General features: G+C 52.7%; 2 protein-coding genes across 5 annotated transcripts in view; both read left to right on the forward strand.

The window, feature by feature from the left end:
- LOC116955782 (gamma-aminobutyric acid receptor subunit alpha-2-like) overlaps nt 1–7,535 on the forward strand; it is an 80,180-nt gene extending 72,645 nt beyond the window's left edge. For all 4 annotated transcript variants that reach the window (XM_076053409.1, XM_076053411.1, XM_076053410.1 and 1 more), the window contains exon 10: nt 54–7,535. In XM_076053409.1, coding sequence (XP_075909524.1) covers nt 54–485 — 432 coding nt within the window. In that variant the 3' untranslated portion in view covers nt 486–7,535. The remainder of the gene's footprint in view (nt 1–53) is intronic.
- A 4,360-nt stretch (nt 7,536–11,895) lies between these two features.
- Nucleotides 11,896–25,521, forward strand: part of LOC116955715 (gamma-aminobutyric acid receptor subunit gamma-2-like) — a 37,664-nt gene continuing 24,038 nt past the window's right edge. Inside the window, exons 1-2 of the mRNA XM_032976977.2 lie at nt 11,896–12,726; nt 22,757–22,905. Of these exons, the coding sequence (XP_032832868.1) occupies nt 12,638–12,726; nt 22,757–22,905 (238 nt within the window). The 5' untranslated portion in view covers nt 11,896–12,637. The remainder of the gene's footprint in view (nt 12,727–22,756; nt 22,906–25,521) is intronic.

A 25,521-nucleotide genomic window follows, 5' to 3' on the forward strand; every position in this document is an offset into this window, starting at 1 on the left:
CGCCGTTTGTCCGAGTTTCCCGTCGCCGTCGTTCTCGTTTGCGGTGTCCGCAGAAGAAATCGAAGCGCGCCGTCGCCCGCAAGAAGAGGAACACCTACAGCGTCGGCGCCTCGGGCTACGCGGGCGGCCCGGTCGGCACGGCCAGGCGCGGCGGCGACGGCCTCTCCACCGTCTCGCGGAGCATCGGCGTCACGGGGCCGGGCCGCCAGCCTTCCGGCGGCGGCGCGACGGCGGCGGCGGCGGCGGCGTCCTCCTCCTCGGCCGGCGGCCCGGCAGGAGGCGGGGCCCGCGGTCAGGCGGGCCGGTCGGGCGACAAGCCGGCGCCGGCCGCCGCCGAAAACAAGAAGACGTACAACAGCGTGAGCCGCGTGGACAAGCTGTCGCGCATCGTCTTCCCCGTGCTCTTCGGAATCTTCAACCTCGTCTACTGGGCCACCTACCTCAAGAAGACGCCCAGGAACAAGGGCGCCGTCCACCTGAACTGACGGAGGAGGTCTGCGCGCGGGCCGTGTGACACGTGCGTGGAGGCGGGTGGGGTGGGCGGGCTTCGGGAGGTGGTCTCGCGCGCAGCTGCGGCGGCGTCGCGGCAGAGGTCGCCGCGAAGGAGAGGGTCGCCAGACGTGAAAAGGAAAGTTAAATTGGCGAGCGGCCGGGTTTCACGTCGTGACGGATCCGATGTGAAACCGCCGCCCCTCCTTGGTTTGCTGTGTCGTGGGTGGCTTGCGGCGACGTTGCCAAGTTTTTGGCAAAAAAAATCAGACAGAAAGGAACGATGTCCGACAAGAGTCGTAAAGAATATCCTAACGCGGTACAAAATTTGCTCACCACTATCACCACCACTAACAACGTGCCCGTAACGCGCATGCAATCGGCCGGTTGGGTTTTGGAGACACAGCGTTTACCTTTGTGCGTGTGTCGTTTACGCTGCACGCATGAAGACTTGCCCGCGACCAACGGTCTCGTCTCTGGGAAACACGTGTGTGTGTGTGATCCATGTGTGTGTGTGATCGGTGTGTGTGTGATCAGTGTGTGTGTGATCCGTGTGTGTGTGTGATCAGTGTGTGTGTGATCCGTGTGTGTGTGTGATCCATGTGTGTGTGTGATCAGTGTGTGTGTGATCCGTGTGTGTGTGTGATCCATGTGTGTGTGTGATCAGTGTGTGTGTGATCCATGTGTCTGTGATCCGTGTGTGTGTGTGATCAGTGTGTGTGTGATCAGTGTGTGTGTGATCCGTGTTTATGTGATCCATGTGTCTGTGATCCGTGTGTCTGTGATCCGTGTGTGTGTGTGATCCATGTGTCTGTGATCCGCGTGTGTGTGTGATCCGTGTGTGTGTGTGATCCATGTGTCTGTGATCCGTGTGTGTGTGATCCATGTGTCTGTGATCCGTGTGAGTGTGATCCGTGTGTCTGTGATCCGTGTGTGTGTGATCCATGTGTCTGTGATCCGCGTGTGTGTGTGATCCGTGTGTGTGATCAGTGTGTGTGTGATCCGTGTGTGTGCACGTGCGTGCGTGTGTGTGTTGGCGTGGCTCGAGTGAGCATATTCGTTTTTTTTTTATATCGCCGCATTTCATGCACACACCCACGTGGGTTCAAGTCGCCGGCCGTCCCCACATCGTACGGTCAAAAGAACGTCGAAGAGGCAAGCGAAGCGTGTGGGGTCGTGCGTGTGGGGTCGAGCGTGTGGGGTCGTGCGTGTGGGGTCGTGCGTGTGGGGTCGAGCGTGTGGGGTCGAGCGTGTGGGGTCGAGCGTGTGGGGTCGAGCGTGTGGGGTCGAGCGTGTGGGGTCGAGCGTGTGGGGTCGAGCGTGTGGGGTCGTGCGTGTGGGGTCGAGCGTGTGGGGTCGAGCGTGTGGGGTCGAGCGTGTGGGGTCGTGCGTGTGGGGTCGAGCGTGTGGGGTCGTGCGTGTGGGGTCGAGCGTGTGGGGTCGTGCGTGTGGGGTCGAGCGTGTGGGGTCGTGCGTGTGGGGTCGAGCGTGTGGGGTCGAGCGTGTGGGGTCGAGCGTGTGGGGTCGAGCGTGTGGGGTCGTGCGTGTGGGGTCGAGCGTGTGGGGTCGTGCGTGTGGGGTCGAGCGTGTGGGGTCGAGCGTGTGGGGTCGAGCGTGTGGGGTCGTGCGTGTGGGGTCGAGCGTGTGGGGTCGAGCGTGTGGGGTCGTGCGTGGCGAATCGGGGGCACCTTGGAAGGACTCGAAATCGCGGTTGGGGCAAGAGCGAAATCGCCAAACGTATCCGGATTCCGACCTGCGGGTCGGACAACTTTGTACGTGCGACAGCGCGCAGGGCTTTGTCGGAATCGCCTCTCATTTAATCGCACCGGCCGATACCTGTGAGCCACACATATCACGCTCGTGTACATTTCTGCATGTGATCGGCACTCTGGCGTTCGCCGTGCGCACGCGGAGGCGACGCTGGGTTAACTTCACAGTTGTCGACGGATCGCTAGAACACCGCGCGAACTTCCAAAGCAAAGAAAATATATACGTGCGAGAAGATATGTGCGTCGTGACGCGTTACGAAAAAGTGAAGTCGTCTGCTCTCCTTCGAGAAAAAAAACAATGTGTGAACACATTGGAGACCCGAGGAACGACTCACTCCTCGACAAGCCATCGCACCGTCCCCGTGCCCCTCCCCCCCCCCCCCGGATGACTAAGCCACGAGACGACCACTTCGCGGGCCGTCCCGCCACCAGACCTCGGCAGGAGCCGTGCTTGGCCGAGACGCGCGGAGAGAGAGGCGCGAGGCCGTCGCCCCCCCGTGGCAAGGCTGGCGAGGGATGTGAACCGGCCACGATGCTTTGGTGCCGAGCCGAGGTGGACCGGGGCACCCGTAACCCGGCGGGGTCGCTCGCGAAGCGAGAGGCGACCCAGATGCGTTCTCTCTTGGCCCCGACCGGCACGGACCGGCGTGCCGGTCTGCCCGGCCTACCGGGACCCCGACGCAGCCGGACTTGTCATCGGTCGCGCTTTCGACGGCAAAAAAGGAAAATCGTCGTTGGGATTCGTGCCGCGGCCCCCCGAGGCAAAGGCACTCGACCCGTGCGGTGCCGTGCGGTTCCACCCGCGGAGCCGTCCGCGAGCAGCAGCGACCGAGCGCCGAGAATTCGAAACGAGACGGAGGAGGGTTTTTGCCCCCCCCCCCCCGCCCGTGCGTTTCAAATTGTAGTGTCGCTTGAGAGAGGCAGGAATAACAACAACAGCAGCAGCAGCCATATATCACACGTGGTAATGTTTCACTGTGGTTACTTATCAGCCATGTCGGTGTTCGTCTTTGTTGATGTGTATAAAAAAAAATGTTTGAAAGGGCACCGATTTCAATATAATCTCCTGTTTCGGAGATTGGCTATAGTGGAGAGGTGAACGCGTCTGTGTCGAAGCTGTCGGTTTGTGACAGGGTGACGTGGTCCCACTGACCGCGGCTGAGTGCGTGACTGTACAGCACTTGAAGCCAGGTCGACACACGAGCAATCGGTTGCGCAACTTGGCTGCACACAACTTTACCCCTTGCACGTGGGCATCTCTGCGGCCGCCTACCGCTCACACTGGAGACAGAGTCGACTCTCAGGCGACCTGCTCGGAAATTTTGGGTGACGTTTTCTCATCTTTGCGAGCTGTGAACGGTCGTCACGATCCCGGACACGGTGTTTGATTTCACCGATTGCTCAGACGTGGACAAGGCAGTCACGGGCGACGACTGAGTTGCAAGATTCCGAGAGCAGTTTGGTTACGCAACTGATTGCTCAAGTTTGTGTGTCCCAGCTTAAGGGCAGGGTACAATACGTGGAGATTCAATTACGGATATACCAGTGTAACACGTAGCAGGCTTGCACGACCGATATCATCCATAGTAGAGGTTTTTTTCGTGTTAGATTACGTAAATATATAAATGTGTCGTGCCAATTGGGCACTAGTACAGCACTAACCAGTTGTGTGTTGGAGGGCAAAGCCACAACATTTACAATCCGAGTACGACGTTTCGCCAGTAATTTCAACCAGCTTCATCAGGCGACAGCCAGATTCGTGGAGAAATCCTCCCGAGTCGTTCCTTAAGTAGAGGCGTGGGTGTGATGACGTCACTTGTGAGCTCTTTTTGCGCGACGTGGGGCGGAGGGGTCATCAGTGAACGCGTATTAATGGTAATCAACGTGCATTGTGCGTGCGCATGATACAAGCCCACCAGTCGGTGCTGTACTAGCAACGAGTTGGCACGTTCCGTTTACGTGTCAAACCTCACGCATTGGCCGTGTCGGGTGGTTAACGACGCTTTCATACATTTACGCGATTCAACCCAAACGGAAACCTGTATTGTGGATGTATATACCGCACTCATTTAAAATACTCCTCTTGACTTTCCTCTGGGCGGCTGATGGGCAGTGTTGTGGAAGCGGTGGCTCGCTCGGTGTCCCTCAAGGGGAGGGAGTGTTCGTGGTGCAATGCGTCGCAATCGGCTTCGAGGCTTTGCAATCACGGCGGCTCTATTTTTCCCCCACCGCAAATGTTACACCTCCTGGTATTGTAGCCGGGGTAACTATAGATAGATCGCCCCGTATATATTATTAACACAGGACATTACGAGTGTCAGTGCATTGTTAATGTTTCAAGGAGAACGTTTTCCAAGATACCAAGGGCTCTCATATCCCGGTCGTGCCGTGTTCAGGTCGCGAGAGGAGAGAATCCACTCCGAACTGGCGGAGCAGTGCAAACCCTTCGTGTTAGCGAACGGCCCACTGATGCGGATATCACAGAACTAGTTCTGAGATTCTCCATCCTTCAAAGTGATCTCTGGTCCACACACAGAGATCACACCAACCCCACTCTGCCACGTGAGAGTAAGATTTCGTCGCACAAACAGTCGGACCGGATATTATTAAAGTCTCGCACCTGGAATTTGAACCGAATTAATCGCAGAACCAAATGTAATTGTGGTGATTGGTTACCGATCTGGAGCCGAGGCCAGTCAACTCGCAACCACGCTCGGTTTCGACGCAGGTGGCTGCCTGGATTGGAACCCAGATCGTCAGAGACTGCTGGCTCAGCGGTCAGAGCTCACTCGCCTGAAAGTCAATTTCAAAGTGTTGCCTCTCACGAGCGAACCTTGAGAACCCCGGTGGAGGGAACTGCCCAGGGAAGGGATCTACAAGAGCTGCTGACTCTGTTCACGATTTGTGGTTGTCAGTGGAGGGTGGTTGGACACCTGACATCTCAGAGGTGATCTCGTGCTGATTGTAATCGTCTATCTCCGTCGTCGTTATGTTGTTTTGTTATCGTCGTCGTTTTTTGGTAGACATGAAGTTTAAAAGTCAACAGCGGACGCATTTATACAACAGCAAAAATCAACCATAAAGTTGACGAGCCTATTGGGCGGAATGCGAAAGGACCCAGTAGTGTTTAGTTTTTAACAAAGACATTTGAAACTTGGTAAAAGGTGCGTTTCTCTCGCTGTTGAGTTTAGATTAGGTTTCACGATCCTGGCATTGTAGGTTAACATCGCACACACACGATTTATCATTTATATTTGGGTTAGGCCATGTAACGATATGGACACATTTGTGTCGTAAGAGCCTCCACCAAGTAACATTTTTATTTTACCAGGTAAGGCCCACCGAGCTACATAGCTCTTTTATCAGAAGCAACTTCGCTATCACAAATGATAGCTCAACGACGTGGCTTATCACGTGCAAATGTATAGCAGCCAAATATTCTAAACGCATGTTTCTAAACGTGGAGTGAAAAACCGGAGGACCCGGGATAAAAAATCTACACGACCACGGGGAGAGAGAGACACGCAAACTCCAAATATACAGCAGCAGGCGTCAGGGTCGGGATCGAACCCGCGATTTCCTGTAGACCAGGCGAGGTAGTTAACATCTAGCCACCGTGGCGTCCGACACAGCCAAACAAATTCAATAGTCACGCGGTGTACAAGCGTTTCACGACGCGCCAATTAATAATAATAATTTACATGTGTAAGGTGACGAATTTCATCCGTAGATCCCCACCAATGCACCACCACCGTGTATGGCAAGCGAGGCGATGAACAGAACCCGCAGGACACACGGCCAGGACTCGTGCGGGGCTAAGGGCCAGTTGACAGAAGTGTGTGTTCGAGACGGCACTTTAGTGACTAGCGAACGACTCCGGTCGTCTTGTTAGCAAAGGCACAACGCGTTGTTCCAAAGCCTTGGGAGCTCGCACTGCCAAAAGTCCGATCGGCCCCGCAGGATGAGACAGCCCTTGACCTCGGAGTGCTGAGAAGACGGCGTTTAATGACGCGCCAGTTTCTAATAATAATAATAATGATTTTTTAATTGAAAGCTTTCGTTACTGCAGGGATTCATATTCTTTTTTTTTTCGGTAAAGTCACGTAGAAGGGAAACAAAATAATACAAATATAAAGCAATAAAATTCTCACGGCGTTTCGACTGCAACACAAGCAATCATCATCAGGTGTGAAAACCACTTTTTCAAATTTTCTCGTTGTGGTTTTCACACCTGATGATGATTGCTGTGTTAAAGTCGAAACGTCGTGAGAATTTTATTGCTTTATATTTTTATTATTTTATTGTTTCCCTTATACGTGACTTTACCGAAAGAACCAATAATAATAATGATGATCAATAATAGTTTATATTTGTAAGGTGGCGCATTTCATCCGTAGATCCCCACCAATGCACGATCACCGTGTATGGCAAGCGAGGCGATGAACAGAACCAGCAGGGTACACGGCCAGGACTCGTGCGGCGCTAAGGGCCAGTTTGACAGAGGAGAGTTTTCAAGAAGGGACTTTGATACAATTAACGACTCCGACTATCTCTCTCGGCAAAAGCGTTCATAAAGCTTGGGGATCTGCGCTGGCAAAAATCCCTCGGGATTCCTCAGAAGACGGCGGAGATCTCGGGGGGGGGGGGGGGGGGATCCCACCGGCGAGTCCACGAGGAACATTCTCACAAATCTCACAATCGCCGTCGACTCGCCCACGGCGAGCGGAGCTGTGAGCGATGCGATCCCCGGCGTGTCGTCATCCCAGCGCTCGGACGCCGCCGGCTGACCGCTCTTGGCCCTGTCGGGTGGTGGAGGGCTCGTTCACAACGCACGTGATGCCGGATCGTTACGTCACGCAAACCACCCCCACCCCCCCCGCACAAAAAATATATAAATCGGAACATTGGCTGCCAAAACCTATATATGTGGAAACAATTTACACGTGCAGATTTTGACATTCAACAAGCTAATAAATCTGACCTGTCCATACAATTTTCACAACTCCGCTAAATCATGATTATGATTAAGGTCGCATTGGCGTGCGTGTGAGTTTGTGTGTTAAATGAGCGTGTGCCACACGTGTGCCAAATCTCGACTTCGTGTGCAAAGTTATCTACGCTGTACATAATCGGCTTGTTCGATGTTTGACACGCGATGTACCCACCCACGTTTTTCTTTTGCTGATATGCTACCGATGTTAACAACAGTCTTTGACATTTAAACTTTTACATATATAAAAGTAATTTATCATACTGCTATTAAACAAAAATGATGTACGCCTCGAGTTTCCTGGCTGCATGCTGGCTGGGCTCCTTTCCACCCTAACGATAACTCCGTTTATGAAACAGATTAGGTTTGACCCTCTGCAAGGAATCAAGTACTGCATTCACCACACACAGTACCTGTGGTGAAGATGCAAACAAACACTTGGCTCTGAGAATATTTGATGCATTGTCTTTGAAACTGATTGGCCAACACGAGAGACAGCAGCAGCCTTCTTCATTGCACAGTCTCACCACTACCAGTGTCAGGCCAGAGAACAACAGCAAAATGCGAGCAGTACAAAGGCAATGCCACACGTATCGGAGCACTTCTAGCTCGGGGTGAGCGGCTCTATCATGCGATAGCCTTTGCCAGTGTGAAAAATAGGAATATGGCAGAGTTTGTTTGCATGTTCAGAACAAATAGGTGTGGTTTCTTGCAAAAAGGTCTGTGTTTGGTGTGTGAACACCTTAACACCTGTTTTATTGCCAGAAAGGGTAAAACCTCTTATTATTTCTCGTACTTTGATACTTGCAAAAAAGTATCCCATGGGATAACTCCGTGATTCCTAGCGTGTGGACACTTGCCACAGAAGCTAGTTGGCTAACTGCCTACACGGGATTTTCCGAGTAAAAACAAAATTGAGTGGAATTGAAACGGCGGAAGAAGTTCAGAAGACGTTTAATAACAGACCGTAACACCGAAGAAGTGGCAGTCGGGGATAAAGTATGTCTGTTGAACTTTATTCCCAACTTGCGTAGCCAACCGTGCTGACCGGAGCTGAAGACTGACAGTGCTCATTTAAAATCGCTCAAACTATTTTCTCCAATGTCTACGCTTATTATGAATAGTTTAATTCCTTCGACAGGAATGTGTGTTTAATCCGAGCGAATATACAACATCAAAAACACGACACCTGAACTTGCCATTGTTTGTTTTTTATTATCATACACACAAGCAGATGACGAGGCTGGCCATTGCTCCGAGTTGGCAGGAGGGTTGTGAGAGACGAGGAGAGGAATCATGGCAGCTCTCAAACTAAACACAATCGCATAGCACGCTCCACTTCACCTATCCAGGTGTGCACTTGCAGGGCTGCACCTTTATTCAGACTGGGAAATGAATCTGATGAGCCGACGAAATTCCTATTTATTTTTGTGACATCAGACTGCCTTCCCAGTCTAAATGAAGATAATGGTATCTCTCTTCTATACACAAGGTGGGCCAAAAATTCAGGGCACGGGGTTATTCTATCATAACGAAGACTTTTGCGGGTTCGATTGCGTAAATATACATGTGTCGTGAACCCGCCACCACTTAAAATAGGTTTGTCACCTAAACAAAACGTGGCAATGAGTTCCTGGTGCAGCACACACACACACTGCTTGTGTGTGTGCTGCACCAGGAACACACACACACACACTGCTTGTGTGTGTGTGTGTGCTGCACCAGGAACACATACACACCGCTTATGTGTGTGTGTGTGCTGCACCAGGAACACACACACACACTGCTTGTGTGTGCTGCACCAGGAACACACACACACCGCTTGTGTGTGTGTGCTGCACCAGGAACACACACACACTGCTTGTGTGTGTGTGTGCTGCACCAAAAACACACACACACACACTGCTTGTGTGTGTGTGCTGCACCAAAAACACACACACACCGCTTGTGTGTGTGTGTGCTGCACCAGGAACACACACACACTGCTTGTGTGTGTGTGCTGCACAAAAAAACACACACACACCACTTGTGTGTGTGTGTGCTGCACCAGGAACACACACAGACACACACATACAGACACACAGACACACACAGACACACACACAGACACACGGCAGGCTCTTCTCTCACACACAGACACAACAACAACAACCGCCATTCACCACTAAGTGGCGGTGACGTCACCACGACGCTTGTGCCAGGCTATGTGCACCCTGAGGCCACGTGAAGTGTCGAACGCCCGCTGGCAGGAGGTCACGGGGCAGACCCAGGTGCCACGGGTCGACTGACTGAGATGACTGGCTGATGCACCACCTGTGCCTCCTACTGTGCCAACCTGCTGTGCTTTAGCCACCCGGCGCTCCGCTCGTTGTGAGCGTCGCTCCTCCGCCCTCCGTTGTTGTTGGAGGGCGACTACCTCCAACTGCCCAGTAGCATCCTTCACGAGCCTCCTCCACAGAGGCCGATCTTGACACCGCTGGTACCAGTCATCGGCAAGTCCACTCAGCTCCACGTCCTCCTGTACCACATCACTCCATCTCTTCTCTAGCCCGTGCTGCGCCCGTTTAGCCCCCTCAATCCGGCCGAACAAAAGCTGTTTCGGCATGCAGTGGCTGGGCATGTGGGCTACATGACCCTACCATCGCAGGCTTGCCCGCCGGAGGAGCTCACCGATGGGACCTTGCCCAGATCTTTCAAGGATTTGTGAGCTCCTCACACAAACCAGTCTGGTTAAACCCAGGATGTATCGTAGGCAGGCCAGCCTAAATGTTTCTAATCGGCGAAGATGTTCCATTAGGGGGGTCCACGTTTCGCAAGCGTAGAGAAGGGAGGGAATGACCGTGGCCGAGAAGACCTGAAGCTTAGTGCGGAGCGACAGACCAGGTAGCTTCCACACAGCGTTACGCAACCGATTAAAAGATATTTCCGCTCGACTGATTCGGAGTGAGACGTTTGCTGTTAAACTGGAGCCGGTCATAAGCACACTGCCCAGGTATGGGAAACTCTCCACTCTCACAACAATTGCCTCATCACTGATTGGGAGTTGTGGGGGTGGAGTGCCTGATGGTACAAAATACCCAGGCAGGTGCTTAGTTTTGGTGGGGCTGATGGTAAGGCCCCATCTCTTAGTGACACGCTCCAGTCTCAGCAGCAGCGTCTCCAACTCCTCCTCTGAATGAGCAGCTATTACCAAATCATCGTCATACATAACGTGGTGGAGCAATAGGGAGCCATCCCTTGACCGCACCCGAGCATCGATCAGCATCCCATTATATCTGTACCATATGGAGTATCCCCCGGTACAGCTACTGAAGGCTTCACGAACTACGTGATCAAATTAGATGTTAAATAATGTGGGAGCCAGAGGACATCCCTGTCACACAGACAACAACAACCGCCATTCGCCACTAAGTGGCGGTGACGTCACCACGACGCTTGTGCCAGGCTATGTGCACCCTGAGGCCACGTGAAGTGTTGAACGCCCGCTGGCAGGAGGTCACGGGGCAGACCCAGGTGCCACGGGTCGACTGACTGAGATGACTGGCTGATGCACCACCTGTGCCCCCTACTGTGCCAACCTGCTGTGCTCTAGCCACCCGGCGCTCCGCTCGTTGTTGTGAGCGTCGCTCCTCCGCCCTCCGTTGTTGTTGGAGGGCGACTACCTCCAACTGCCCAGTAGCGTCCTTCACGAGCCTCCTCCACAGAGGCCGATCTTGACACCGCTGGTACCAGTCATCGGCAAGTCCACTCAGCTCCACGTCCTCCTGTACCACATCACTCCATCTCTTCTCTAGCCCGTACCGCGCCCGTTTAGCCCCCTCGATCCGGCCGAACAAAAGCTGTTTCGGCATGCGGTGGCTGGGCATGCGAGCTACATGACCCAGCCATCGCAGCCTTGCCCGCCGGAGGAGCTCACCGATGGGACCTTGCCCAGATCTTTCAAGGATTTGTGAGCTCCTCACACAATCCAGTCTCGTTAAACCCAGGATGGATCGTCGGCAGGCCAGCCTAAATGTTTCTAACCGGCGAAGATGTTCCATTAGGGGGGTCCACGTTTCGCAAGCGTAGAGAAGGGAGGGAATGACCGTGGCCGAGAAGACCTGAAGCTTAGTGCGGAGCGACAGACCAGGTAGCTTCCACACAGCGTTACGCAACCGATGAAAAGATATTGCCGCTCGACTGATTCGGAGTGAGACCTCTGCTGTTAAACTGGAGCCGGTCATAAGCACACACAGACACACACACAGACAGACACACACAGACACACACACACAGACAGACACACAGACACGCACACAGACACACACACACAGACACACATACAGACACACGGCAGGCTCTCTCACACACAACACAAAGGATGTCACCCTCATTGGTATTCAGAGTGGCGTGCTAGAAGCAGCCATTGCCGATATAACCCGACAGCCCTTGCCAGCAGCAGAAGTCGTTACAACCTTCACCACCACCGTCACCACCACCACCGTCATCACCACCACCACCGTCACCACCACCACCACCGTCACCAACACCAGGTGTTGTGGATGAATGTTTGTGGCGAGTGCTGACGAGCGGCGCTGGGGCAGCTCTGCTGCGTGTCGTCTCGTCGCTGGGGGCGGGGGGGGGCAAGGGGATTGAGGAAGGAGGTGGAGGAGGAGGAGGTGGGTGAAGGAGGAAGAGAGGGGGGGTCACTGGAAACCAGAATTGTTGTTGACATCCGAACTAACATCAACAGCAGCAGCGGCAGGAGCAATCACCACAAACAACAAGCAGTGGTGGTGCTGTGGTTGCCTGCTAGAGCGATATCGTAGTAGTAGTAGGAATAATCATTATCATCATCATCATCGTGCGTCCATAACGTCCGCGAACATCAGCAGCCACTGAGTTCAGATCTGCTCGGGGTGGTCACCAGGGCGCTCTTCACGTCGCTGCGATAGCGAACAGAGTGCTGGGGGTGCGGACGAGGAGGTTGGTGATGATGTGAGACGGACAGACAGACATAGAGAGAGACACAGAGAGAGACAGAGAGAGACACACTGAGACACAGAGAGAGACACAGAGAGAGACACACAGAGACACAGAGAGAGACACACAGAGAGACAGAGAGAGACACAGAGAGAGAGACACACAGAGAGAAGGAGACCGAGAGAGAGAGAGACACACAGAGAGAGAGACACTGAGAGACACAGAGAGAGAGACAGAGAGAGACACACAGAGAGACAGAGAGACACACAGAGAGAGACACAGAGAGAGACACACAGAGAGAGACACAGAGAGAGACACAGAGAGACACACAGAAAGAGACACAGAGAGAGACACACAGAGAGAGACACAGAGAGAGACACACAGAGAGAGACACAGAGAGAGAGAGGGAGGCGAGAGTGATGGGTCTATGACAACTGCAGTAGCCAGCCGTGTCGAGTTTCACGCGAAGATGGTCATTCTGCTCCTGCTGCTCGTCATGAATCTACATCGTGTCTGGTAAGAACGGATTGTTTATTGTGTTGTGTATGGCTCTGTGTGTCTGTGCGTGTCGGTGTGGGTCTGTGCGTGTTGTGTGTGTCAGTGTGTGTTGTGTGTGTCAGTGTGTGTTATGTGTGTCTGTGCGTGTCGGTGTGGGTCTGTGTGTGTTGTGTGTGTCAGTATGTGTTGTGTGTGTTGTGTGTGTCAGTGTGTGTGTTGTGTGTCAGTGTGTGTGTTGTGTGTCAGTGTATGTTGTGTGTGTGTCAGTGTGTGTTATGTGTGTCAGTGTGTGTTGTGTGTGTCTGTGTGTGTGTGTCTGTGTGTCTGTGCGTGTCGGTGTGGATCTGTGTGGTGTGTGTCAGTATGTGTTGTGTGTGTCAGTGTGTGTGTTGTGTGTGTGTCTGCGTGTCGGTGTGTGTGTGTCAGTGTGTGTGGGTCTGTGTGTGTTGTGTTGTGTGTGTCAGTGTGTCTGCGTGTCGGTGTGTGTGTGTCAGTGTGTGTGGGTCTGTGTGTCTGTGTGTGTTGTGTTGTCTGTGTCAGTGTGTGTTGTTTGTGTGTGTGTCAGTGTGTGTGTGTCTGTGTGTGTCAGTGTGTGTTGTGTGTGGGTCTGTGCGTGTCGGTGTGTGTGTGTCTGTGTGTGTTGTGTGTGTCAGTGTGTGTGTTGTGTGTGTGTCAGTGTGTGTGTCAGTGTGTGTGTGTCTGTGTGTGTGTGTCAGTTGGTACAGATATAATGGGAGGCTGATCGATGCCCGGGTGCGGTCAAGGGATGGCTCCCTATTGCTCAACCACGTTATGTATGCCGATGATTTGGAAATTGCTGCTCATTCAGAGGAGGAGTTGGAGACGCTGCTGCTGAGACTGGAGCGTACCACTAAGAGATGGGGCCTTACCATCAGCCCCACCAAAACTAAGCACCTGCCTGGGTATTTTGTACCATCGGACACTCCACCCCCACAACTCCCAATCGGTGATGGGGCAGTTGTGGAGCGAGTGGAGAGTTTCCCATACCTGGGCAGTGTGCTTATGACCGGCTCCAGTTTAACAGGAGAGGTCTCACTCCGAATCAGTCGAGCAGCAATATATTTTCATCGGTTGCATAACGCTGTGTGGAAGCTACCTGGTCTGTCGCTCCGCACCAAGTTTCAGGTCTTCTCGGCCATGGTCATTCCCTCCCTTCTCTACGCTTGCGAAACGTGGACCCCCCTAATGGAACATCTTCGCCGGTTAGAAACATTTAGGCTAGCCTGCCTACGATCCATCCTGGGTTTAACCAGACTGGATTGTGTGAGGAGGTCACAAATCCTTGAAAGATCTGGGCAAGGTCCCATCGGTGAGCTCCTCCGGCGGGCAAGGCTGCGATGGCTGGGTCATGTAGCCCGCATGCCCAGCCACCGCATGCCGAAACAGCTTTTGTTCGACCGGATTGAGGGGGCTAGACGGGCGCGGCACGGGCTAGAGAAGAGATGGAGTGATGTGGTACAGGAGGACGTGGAGCTGAGTGGACTTGCCGATGACTGGTACCAGCAGTGTCAAGATCGGCCTCTGTGGAGGACGCTCGTGAAGGACGCTACTGGGCAGTTGGAGGCAGTCGCCCTCCAACAACAACGGAGGGCGGAGGAGCGACGCTCACAACAACGAGCGGAACGCCGGGTGGCTAAAGCACAGCAGGTTGGCACAGTAGGGGGCACAGGTGGTGCATCAGCCAGTCATCTCAGTCAGTCGACCCGTGGCACCTGGGTCTGCCCCGTGACCTCCTGCCAGCGGGCGTTCGACACTTCACGTGGCCTCAGGGTGCACATAGCCTGGCACAAGCGTCGTGGTGACGTCACTGCCACTTAGTGGTGAATGGCGGTTGTTGTTGTTATTGTGTGTAGTCCGGCAAAACAACCCCCTACCTCCTCGCGGTGCCGGACGGGCAACTCTGTCGTGGACAGTGCTGTGGGGGGAGGGCCAATTCCCATTGGCTTCTCCCCTCATGGCTTCTGTGTCCACCACAGTGGCTAAACGGGGGCTCTGGACGGGTGCGAGGGGCTGGTAACCCCTCCACCTTCAATTAATTACCACTAAACCACGAGTTAAACTGAAATATGTAACTAATAAGCTTGTGCCGGAGGCCCCAGGGGACAGGCGACTATGGCGTCTTCTGGCCAAACCCCAATTGGCGGAGCCAGGAGATTGAATCTATACCCTCGGGGCTCCTCCAGAAACAACGAAAAGCTACTACGGATGGCCACGTGGAATGTTCAAACACTGACTGCGGAGGAGAGGCTGCCACTCCTCTGTCGGGAGTTGGACCGGTACCGCCTGGATCTCTGTGGCATTCAGGAGGTCCGGTGGACCGGTTCTGGCTCCTGCCACCATGAGGGGTGGACAGTCCTCTACTCGGGGCAGCAGACTGCCAAACAACAGGGTGAGGCTCTTCTTTTGAACAAAAGAATGAAGGGGGCGTGGGAGCGTGGTGGTGAGGTGTGGGAAGCTGTAAGTCCCAGGCTACTTTGGGCTCGCCTTCCCATCAACCGGAGGCGAGGAGTGGTGGTCGTGGTTACTTATGCCCCCACCGAAGACAAACATCCCTGGAGGGATGCAGGCAAAGCCGATGAGTCAGATGCCTTCTATGACCTCCTGTCACAGGTGTTGGCTAAAGTAGCACCTCGGGATAGAATCATCATGTTGGGTGACTTCAATGCCCGAGTTGGTCATGATGCTGGAACCTAGTCTGAAGTGATTGGAGGGAATGGGCCAGATCAGCTCAATACCAACGGTAGGAGGCTGCTAGATTTTTGTGCAGCCCATGGGCTTGTAATTACCAACACGCTGTTCCGGCATCGGCGCATCCACACATTATGGATGCATGCCGGGTCCAAGCAAGAACATCTGCTGGACTACATAGTGACGGACCAGCGGATGCGAGCCAATGTCCTTGACACCAGGACCTACCGTGGAGCTGATCTGCCCTCTGACCATCGACTAGTCATCTGTAAGATGCGCCTGCCATTCTTCCACTCCGGTGGTGGGTGTACACCCAGGACCCCATTCCAACCTAAAGTGGCCTGGTCTCAGTTATCTGATGAAAGTTGCAAGTGAGAATTTCATCATCGCTTGCAGCTGGGGTTGGCATCGTCCCCCACTCCTCCTGATGTCGAGGGTAAATGGGCGAGGTTTAGGACTGTGACTCATGCAGCTGCAATGGCTGCTTTGGGTACGCGGTCCAGACCTCCCCAGAGACCCTGGCTGACAGAGGAGGTGTTCAGGATGGTTGAGAAAAAGCGATAGGCCCACTGTCATCAGCTACAGAATCCCACATCAGAGAATGAGGAGGCTTACCGCAGCCTTCGCTCGGAGGTTCGGAGAGCCGTGAGGCGCTGCAAGGATGGGTGGTGGTCGTGGGTTTCTAAGGAGATGGAGTCTGCCTCAGTGGCCCGCGATCACAAATCTCTATTTAACTCCATCAAAAAAGTAACCTGCAGCGCCACACCTATTACCATCATTAGGGGAAAAAAGCGGTGATCCAATCTCCGACCCCCAGGAACAGGTTTGCAGATTTTCTGAGCATTTCTGTGAGGTCCTGGGGGAGGGGAAATCCCTCAGCCAGGAAAACATCGTGGCACAAAGTGGGGATGACCCTGCTGAGGCTGCAGTGCCTCAAATATTGGAAGATGTTACCTCCAGTGAGTGGCTTTAACTGAGGTGCCATTTTGTTGAGGAAGTACTGAAGGCGATCCGGAGTCTGAGACCAGGAAAGGCACCGGGTAGAGATGATCTCCCAAGCTAAATGCTCAGGAAGGGTGGCATTTGTGCACAGACTGCCCTATATGACATCATAACAACAGTCTGGACCACTGGACGGGTTCCGCAGGATTGGAAGGATGCCCTGGTGGTCCCCCTCTTTAAGAAGGGAGACGGCACAGACTGTAACAACTACAGGGGCATCTCACTCCTCAGTGTGCAGGGAAAGGTCCTGGCAAGGATTATTCAACATCGCCTTGTCAGGCACGCTGAGGAGAGGCTTGCGGAGCCCCAATGTGGTTTCAGGAAAGGGCGGCCCTGCACAGATGCCATATTTTCTGTCCGTCTGCTACAGCAGAGGTGTAGGGAATTCCAACAAGACCTACATCTCTGCTTTATTGACCTGGTTAAGGCCTATGATACCATCAGTAGGCCTTGCCTCTGGGCTGTTCTTCGTGCTTTTGGAGTCCATGACCCTTTGCTCACGATCATTAGGGACCTTCATGATGGTGAGCGGGCCCGGGTAAAACTATGTGGCCGGGAGTCAGAGCCATTCCCTCTACACCTTTGGGTGCGACAGGGATGTTCTCTGGCTCTCACATTATTTAGCATCTATTTTGACCACGTAGTTCGTGAAACCTTCAATAGCTGTACCGGGGGAATCTCCATTTGGTACAGATATAATGGGAGGCTGATCGATGCCCGGGTGCGGTCAAGGGATGGCTCCCTATTGCTCAACCACGTCATGTATGCCGATGATTTGGTAATAGTTGCTCATTCAGAGGAGGAGTTGGAGACGCTGCTGCTGAGATTGGAGCGTGCCACATCGGTGATGGGGCAGTTGTGGAGAGAGTAAAGAGTTTCCCATACCTGGGCAGTGTGCTTATGACCGGCTCCAGTTTAACAGCAGAGGTCTTACTCCGAATCAGTCGAGCGGCAATATCTTTTTATCGGTTGCGTAACGCTGTGTAGAAGCTACCTGGTCTGTCGCTCCGCACTAAGCTTCAGGTCTTCTCGGCCACGGTCATTTCCCTCCCTTCTCTACGCTTGCGAAACGTGGACACTCCTAATGGAACATATTCGCCGGTTAGAAACATTTAGGCTAGCCTGCTTACGATCCATCTTGGGTTTAACCATGCTGAATTGTGAGGAGCTCACAAATCTTTGAAAGATCTGGGCAAGGTCCCATCGGTGAGCTCCTCTGGCAGGCAAGGCTGCGTTGGCTGGGTCATGTAGCCCGCATGCCCAGCCACCGCATGCCGAAACAGCTTTTGTTCGGCCGGATGGAGGGGGCTAAACGGGCGCGGCACGGGCTAGAGAAGAGATGGAGTGATGTGGTACAGGAGGACGTGGAGCTGAGTGGACTTGCCGATGACTGATACCAGCGGTGTCAAGATCGGCCTCTGTGGAGGAGGCACGTGAAGGACGCTACTGGGCTACTGGGCATTTGGAGGCAGTCGCCCTCCAACAACAACGGAGGGTGGAGGAGCGACGCTCACAACAACGAGGGAGCGCCGTGTGGCTAAAGCACAGGATGTTGGCACAGTAGGGGGCACAGGTGGTGCATCAGCCAGTCATCTCAGTCATCTTAGTCAGTCGACCCGTGGCACCTGGGTCTGCCCCGTGACCTCCTGCCAGCGGGCGTTCGACACTTCACGTGGCCTCAAGGTGCACATGGCCTGGTACAAGCGTCGTGGTGACGTCACCGCCACTTAGTGGCGAATGGCGGTTGTTGTTGTGTGTCTCTGTGTGTGTCTGTCTGTCTTGGGGAGCGGTGGGGCAGCGGTTAGCGCTACGCTGCGCTACGAACCCGGCGACCCGAGTTCGATTCCCGCTCACGGCCAACACCGGTGACGATTATCCCCTAGGTAGACTCGGCCTCAAATGCGTACCCGGTGCTTCGTATAAACGTCGCCACTGGGGAGACAAAGGCGGCCGGGCATGGTGGTCGCCACCCACCCCCTGGTGTGCCGTGCTCGCTGACAGCACTTGCGCCAACAGGCTACACGGGGGCTCTTTGTCTTTTTTAGCTAAGGATTGGTTAAGAGCCATCAATGACAGCCCCTAATCAATGGTGATGCATTGCTGTTCGGCGTGGTTGTGGGTTCGCGTTCATCATGCATAGCCAGTGGCGTGTGTGGTGTGTACGTGTGTGTACGTGTGCGTGTGTACGCGTGTGTGTGTTGGTGCGTGTGTACGTGTGTGTACGTGTGTATGTGTGTATACGTGTGTACGCGTGTGTGTTGGTACGTGTGTGTGTACGTGTGTGTGTGTACGTGGCCTCAGGGTGCACATAGCCTGGCACAAGCGTCGTGGTGACGTCACAGCCACTTAGTGGCGAATGGCGGTTGTTGTTGTGTGTGTACGTGTGTGTACGTGTGTGTGTGTTGGTACGTGTGTATACGTGTGTGTATGTGTGTTGGTACGTGTGTGTGTATGTGTGTGTACGTGTGTGTGTGTGTTGGTACGTGTGTGTGTACGTGTGTATGTGTGTGTACGTGTGTGTGTGTACGTGTGTGTGTGTACGTGTGTGTATGTGTGTGTACGTGTGTGTACGTGGTGGTGTTGCGAGAATCGTGTGCGTCACTCGTAAATTAATCAATCTCGATCACAATTTATGAAGTATGCTTCGTGAACATTATCCACGATACATTGCGATGTGTTGGTTGTGTCGTGTGTTGTGTCTGTTGTGTCGTGTCTTGTGTTGTGTCTGTTGTGTCGTGTGTTGTGTCGTCTGTTGGCGATTATTGGCTCAGTAAATTGTGTACGCGTGTGTCAATAATGTAGTGTGTGTGTGTACTTGGTGTGTGTGTGTGCGTGGTGTGTGTGTACTGTGTGTGTACGTAGTGTGTGTGTGTACGTGGTGTGTGTGTACGTGGTGTGTGTGTGTGTACGTGGTGTGTGTGTACTGTGTGTACGTAGTATGTGTGTACGTTATGTGTGTACGTGGTGTGTGTGTGTACGTGGTGTGTGTGTGTACGTTGTGTGTGTGTGTACGTGGTGTGTGCGTGGTGTGTGTGTGTGCGTGGTGTGTGTATGTGCGTGGTGTGTGTGTGTACGTGGTGTATGTGTGCGTAGTGTGTGTGTGTACGTCGTGTGTGTACGTGGTGTGTGTACGTGGTGTGTGTACGGGGTGTGTGTGTGTACGTGGTGTGTGTGTGTGTGCGTGGTGGTGTGTGTGTGCTGACAACTGAGTCGTGTGCGTGTGTACATGTCGCGTTGTGAATATAATTGTGAATATAATTGTGATTCGTTGTGGTGTGAGGAGTTGGGGTGAGTTGGTGAACGAGCGAGTTGGTGGGTGAGTTGGTAGGAGGTTGACAGGACCGCTTCAAATCATGATTACTGGCCGATTGATATTTGCGAAAAATGCAAATAATTTGAATCGCTCTGACAGCTACAGGCTTAGTGCGGCCTGGAAGCGTATTATTAAATAATACATATTACAATTAAAATTCCTTATAGGGGGAAACACATACTAATTAACTGATTACTAACAGTCTATAATTACAATAACCCACCCCTCCTCCGCCTCTGATCTCTGCACCTGATTAGGTATAGTGATTGGGTTCAGTTGTTAAATAATACACATCACAACTCCTTATAGATGAATCATAACAATTCACTGATTACTGATCAATTACATTATTAACCCCCCCCCCCTCCTCCGCCTCTGATCTCTGCACCTGAATGGTTCAGCGATGACGGCTCCCTGCTGCTGCTGATGATGATCTATTTAAGACCGGGAGCACGTGGAGGGCTTCACCATTCTGGCAAATCGCCCAAAGATGCTGGTTGATGTAATTACCAGCGAAACGTCATACCACGCAGATTGTAAATGTTGTGGATTCACTCTCCAACAAGACACCGGTGGGCTAAAGTAGTGAACTATTTTGTCTTTTGTCAACGTGACACTTTTGTTTACTGATTGGCCGTGTCGGGTGGTGGAGGGTTGTGACACATTTGTAAATAACGCGATCTAACCCAAAACCCGTTAGTATGAATAATATTGGTCGCGAAAGCCTACGCGTTAAACAGGAGGTTGATTGAACGGATGGGTGGGTGAGTTGGTGGGTGGAGTGAGTCGCTACGAAGTTGATTGACTGGGTGGATGAGTTTGGTGTCTCCAAGATTTGGGCAACTGTTGAATCGACGTCCAGGTTATTTTTTAATCCCAGCTGAATCTCTAACAGCAACGCAACTTTACACTCTGAGATTCATTCGTGTTGGGGCAACTTTACAAGAGCGACCCCTCAACTAACATCACAAACGAACGGCTGGGTCACGTAGGAAGGAGCCTCGTGAAGGACGCTGCTGCTACTGGGCAGTGGAGGCAGTCGCCCTCCAACAACAACGAAGGGCAGAGGAGCGACGCTCACAACAACGAGCGGAGCGCCGGGTGGATAAAATACAGCAAGTTGGCACAGTAGGGGGTACAGCTGGTAGTGCATCGGGCAGTCATCTCAGTCAGCCAACCCATGGCACCTGCTGGGTCTGTCCCGTGACCTCCTGCACCTAGCCTGGCACAGTAGGGGGTACTGCTGGTGGTGCATCTGCCAGTCATCTCAGTCAGCCAAGCCATGGCACCTGCTGGGTCTGTCCCGTGACCTCCTCTTGCCAGCGAGGCTTCGACACTTCACGTGGCCTCAAGGTGCACCTAGCCTGGCACGGGCGTCGTGGTGACGTCACCGCCACTTAGTGGCGAATGGCGTGAGTAGTTGTTGTTGTTGTGTGGAGGCTCGTGAGGGACGCTGGGGCAGCTGGAGGCGGTCGCCCTCCCAGCAGCAGCAGCAGGCGGGGGATACAGGAGAGACGAGGCTCACAACAATGTGCGGGAGCCCCGGGGCCGATAAAACGTAGCGACTTTGGCAGCCGGGCGCGTAAAAACCCCGCTGTGAATTAGAACAACAACAAACAAACAACAAACAAACACAAACAACAACAAACAACACGAACAAAAACAAACTACAACAACAAAAACAAACTACAACAACAAACTTACGAGCTATAAAAGTGCGCAAAGACGCACGGGTGGGGAGGCAGAGTAGCGGAAACGCTCAGCCACCCACTCACTCAGCCACCCACTCAGCCACCCACTCAGCCACCCACTCAGCCACTCACTCAGCCACCCACTCACTCAGCCACCTACTCAGCCACCCACCCACTCACTCAGCCACCCACTCAACCACCCACTCAGCCACCCACTCAGCCACCCACTCAGCCACTCACTCAGCCACCCACTCACTCAGCCACCTACTCAGCTACCCACCCACTCACTCAGCCACCCACTCAGCCACCCACTCACTCAGCCACCCACTCACTCAGCCACCCACTCACTCAGCCACCCACTCACTCAGCCACCCACTCAGCCACCCACTCACTCAGCCACCCACTCAGCCACCCACTCACTCAGCCACCCACTCAGCCACCCACTCAGCCACCCACTCAGCCACCCACTCACTCAGCCACCCACTCAGCCACCCACTCACTCAGCCACCTATTCAGCCACCCACTCACTCAGCCACCCACTCACTCAGCCACCTACTCAGCCACCCACTCACTCAGCCACCCACTCACTCAGCCACCCACTCAGCCACCCACTCAGCCACCTACTCAGCCACCCACTCACTCAGCCACCCACTCACTCAGCCACCCACTCACTCAGCCACCCACTCACTCAGCCACCCACTCAGCCACCCACTCACTTAGCCCACCACTCACTCAGCCACCCACTCAGCCACCCACTCACTCAGCCACCCACTCACTCAGCCACCCACTCAGCCACCCACTCAGCCACCCACTCAGCCACCTACTCAGCCACCCACTCAGCCACCCACGCAGCCACCCACTCACTCAGCCACCCACTCAACCACCCACACAGCCACCCACTCAGCCACCCACGCAGCCACCCACTCAGCCACCCACGCAGCCACCCACTCAGCCACCCACCCACTCACCCACCCACTCAGCCACCTATTCAGCCACCCACTCAGCCACCCACTCAGCCACCCACTCACCCACTCAGCCGCCGACTCAGCCACCCACTCAGCCACCCACTCTCAGCCACCCACTCTCAGCCACCCACCCACTTAGCCAATCCACTCACTCAGCTACCCACTGAGCCACCCACTTAGCCACCCACTCACTCAGCTCCCCCATCAGCCACCCACTCAGCCACCCACTCAGCCACCCACCCACTCAGCCACCCACCCACTCAGCCACCCACCCACTCGATAACGCCACCACACTTACCCACCGACCCATGAACTCACCAACTCACGCGCCCACTCACCCAGGGCCCGCTGTGTGTGTGTCGTGCCAGCAATGGGAAGATCGAGAGCGACGACTTCGAGGACTTGACGCTCAACAAGACGTGGGTCCTCGCCCCGAAAGTCTACGAGAGTGACGTCACGCAGATCCTCAACCGCATGCTGGAGGGGTACGACAACAAGCTGCGTCCCGGCATCGGAAGTGAGTCACCACCATCATCATCAACATCACCATCATCATCACCATCATCATCAATATCACCACCATCATCATCAACATCACCACCATCATCAACATCACCATCATCATCACCATCATCATCAACATCACCACCATCATCATCAACATCACCAACATCATCAACATCACCACCAACATCATCAACATCACCACCATCATCATCAACATCACCAACATCATCAACATCACCACCACCATCATCAACATCACCACCACCATCATCAACATCACCAACATCATCAACATCACCACCACCATCATCAACATCACCAACATCATCATCAACATCACCAACATCATCAACATCACCACCATCATCAACATCACCAACATCATCAACATCACCACCATCATCATCATCACCACCATCATCAACATCACCATCATCATCAACATCACCACCATCATCATCAACATCACCACCATCATCATCAACATCACCACCACCATCATCAACATCACCACCACCATCATCAACATCACCACCATCATCATCAACATCACCACCATCATCAACATCACCAACATCATCAACATCACCACCATCATCATCATCACCACCATCATCAACATCACCAACATCATCAACATCACCACCATCATCATCAACATCACCACCATCATCAACATCACCACCATCATCATCAACATCACCACCACCATCATCAACATCACCACCAACATCAACATCACCACCATCATCAACACCACCACCATCATCATCAACATCACCACCATCATCATCAACATCACCACCACCATCATCAACATCACCACCACCATCATCAACATCACCACCACCATCATCAACATCACCAACAACATCAACATCACCATCATCAACATCACCAACATCATCATCAACATCACCACCATCAACATCACCAACATCATCATCAACATCACCACCACCATCATCAACATCACCACCATCATCATCAACATCACCACCACCATCATCAACATCACCACCAACATCAACATCACCACCATCATCAACACCACCACTATCATCATCAACATCACCACCATCATCATAAACATCACCACCACCATCATCAACATCACCACCAACATCAACATCACCACCATCATCAACATCACCAACATCATCATCAACATCACCACCATCATCATCAACATAACCAACATCATCATCAACATCACCACCACCATCATCAACATCACCACCATCATCATCAACATCACCACCACCATCATCAACATCACCACCAACATCAACATCACCACCATCATCAACACCACCACCATCATCATCAACATCACCAACATCATCAACATCACCACCATCATCAACATCACCACCAACATCAACATCACCACCATCATCAACACCACCACTATCATCATCAACATCACCACCATCATCATCAACATCACCACCACCATCATCAACATCACCACCACCATCATCAACATCACCACCAACATCAACATCACCACCATCATCAACATCACCAACATCATCATCAACATCACCAACATCATCAACATCACCACCATCATCATCAACATCACCAACATCATCAACATCACCACCATCATCATCATCACCACCATCATCAACATCACCACCACCATCATCAACATCACCACCAACATACCATAATCAACATCACCACCATCATCATCAACATCACCACCATCATCAACACCACCACTATCATCATCAACATCACCACCATCATCATCAACATCACCACCACCATCATCAACATCACCACCACCATCATCAACATCACCACCAACATCAACATCACCACCATCATCAACATCACCAACATCATCATCAACATCACCAACATCATCAACATCACCACCATCATCATCAACATCACCAACATCATCAACATCACCACCATCATCATCAACATCACCACCATCATCAACATCACCACCACCATCATCAACATCACCACCAACATCAACACCACCACCATGATCAACATCACCACCATCATCATCAACATCACCACCACCATCATCAACATCACCACCACCATCATCAACATCACCACCAACATCAACATCACCACCATCATCAACATCACCAACATCATCATCAACATCACCAACATCATCAACATCACCACCATCATCATCAACATCACCACCATCATCAACATCACCACCACCACCATCATCAACATCACCACCATCATCATCAACATCACCATCATCAACATCATCACCATCATCAACATCACCACCACCATCATCAAAATCACCACCACCATCATCAACATCACCACCACCATCATTAACATCACCACCATCTTCTTAGTTTTTTCGGTAAAGTCACGTTGAAGAGAAACAACAAAATAACAAAATATATATAAAACAATAAAAATTCTCACGACGTTTCGACCATAACTCAAACGGTCATCATCAGGTGTGTCGGTTTGCATAAATTTATTTTGAAAATGGCATATTTATTTATTTATATATATAAAAAATAACGTTTGCGTCACGCGCAACGATTGGCAGTTTGCCAGGACTAGTCCATCTATTTTTTGAAAAGAGGAGGGGGGAGACGAAATAGGGCTAATGGTTACT

The sequence above is a fragment of the Petromyzon marinus genome, chromosome 61, assembly GCF_048934315.1.
Source record: "Petromyzon marinus isolate PM22_M1 ecotype Great Lakes invasive population chromosome 61, UKy_Petmar_22M1.pri1.0, whole genome shotgun sequence".
Taxonomy (NCBI): domain Eukaryota; kingdom Metazoa; phylum Chordata; class Hyperoartia; order Petromyzontiformes; family Petromyzontidae; genus Petromyzon; species Petromyzon marinus.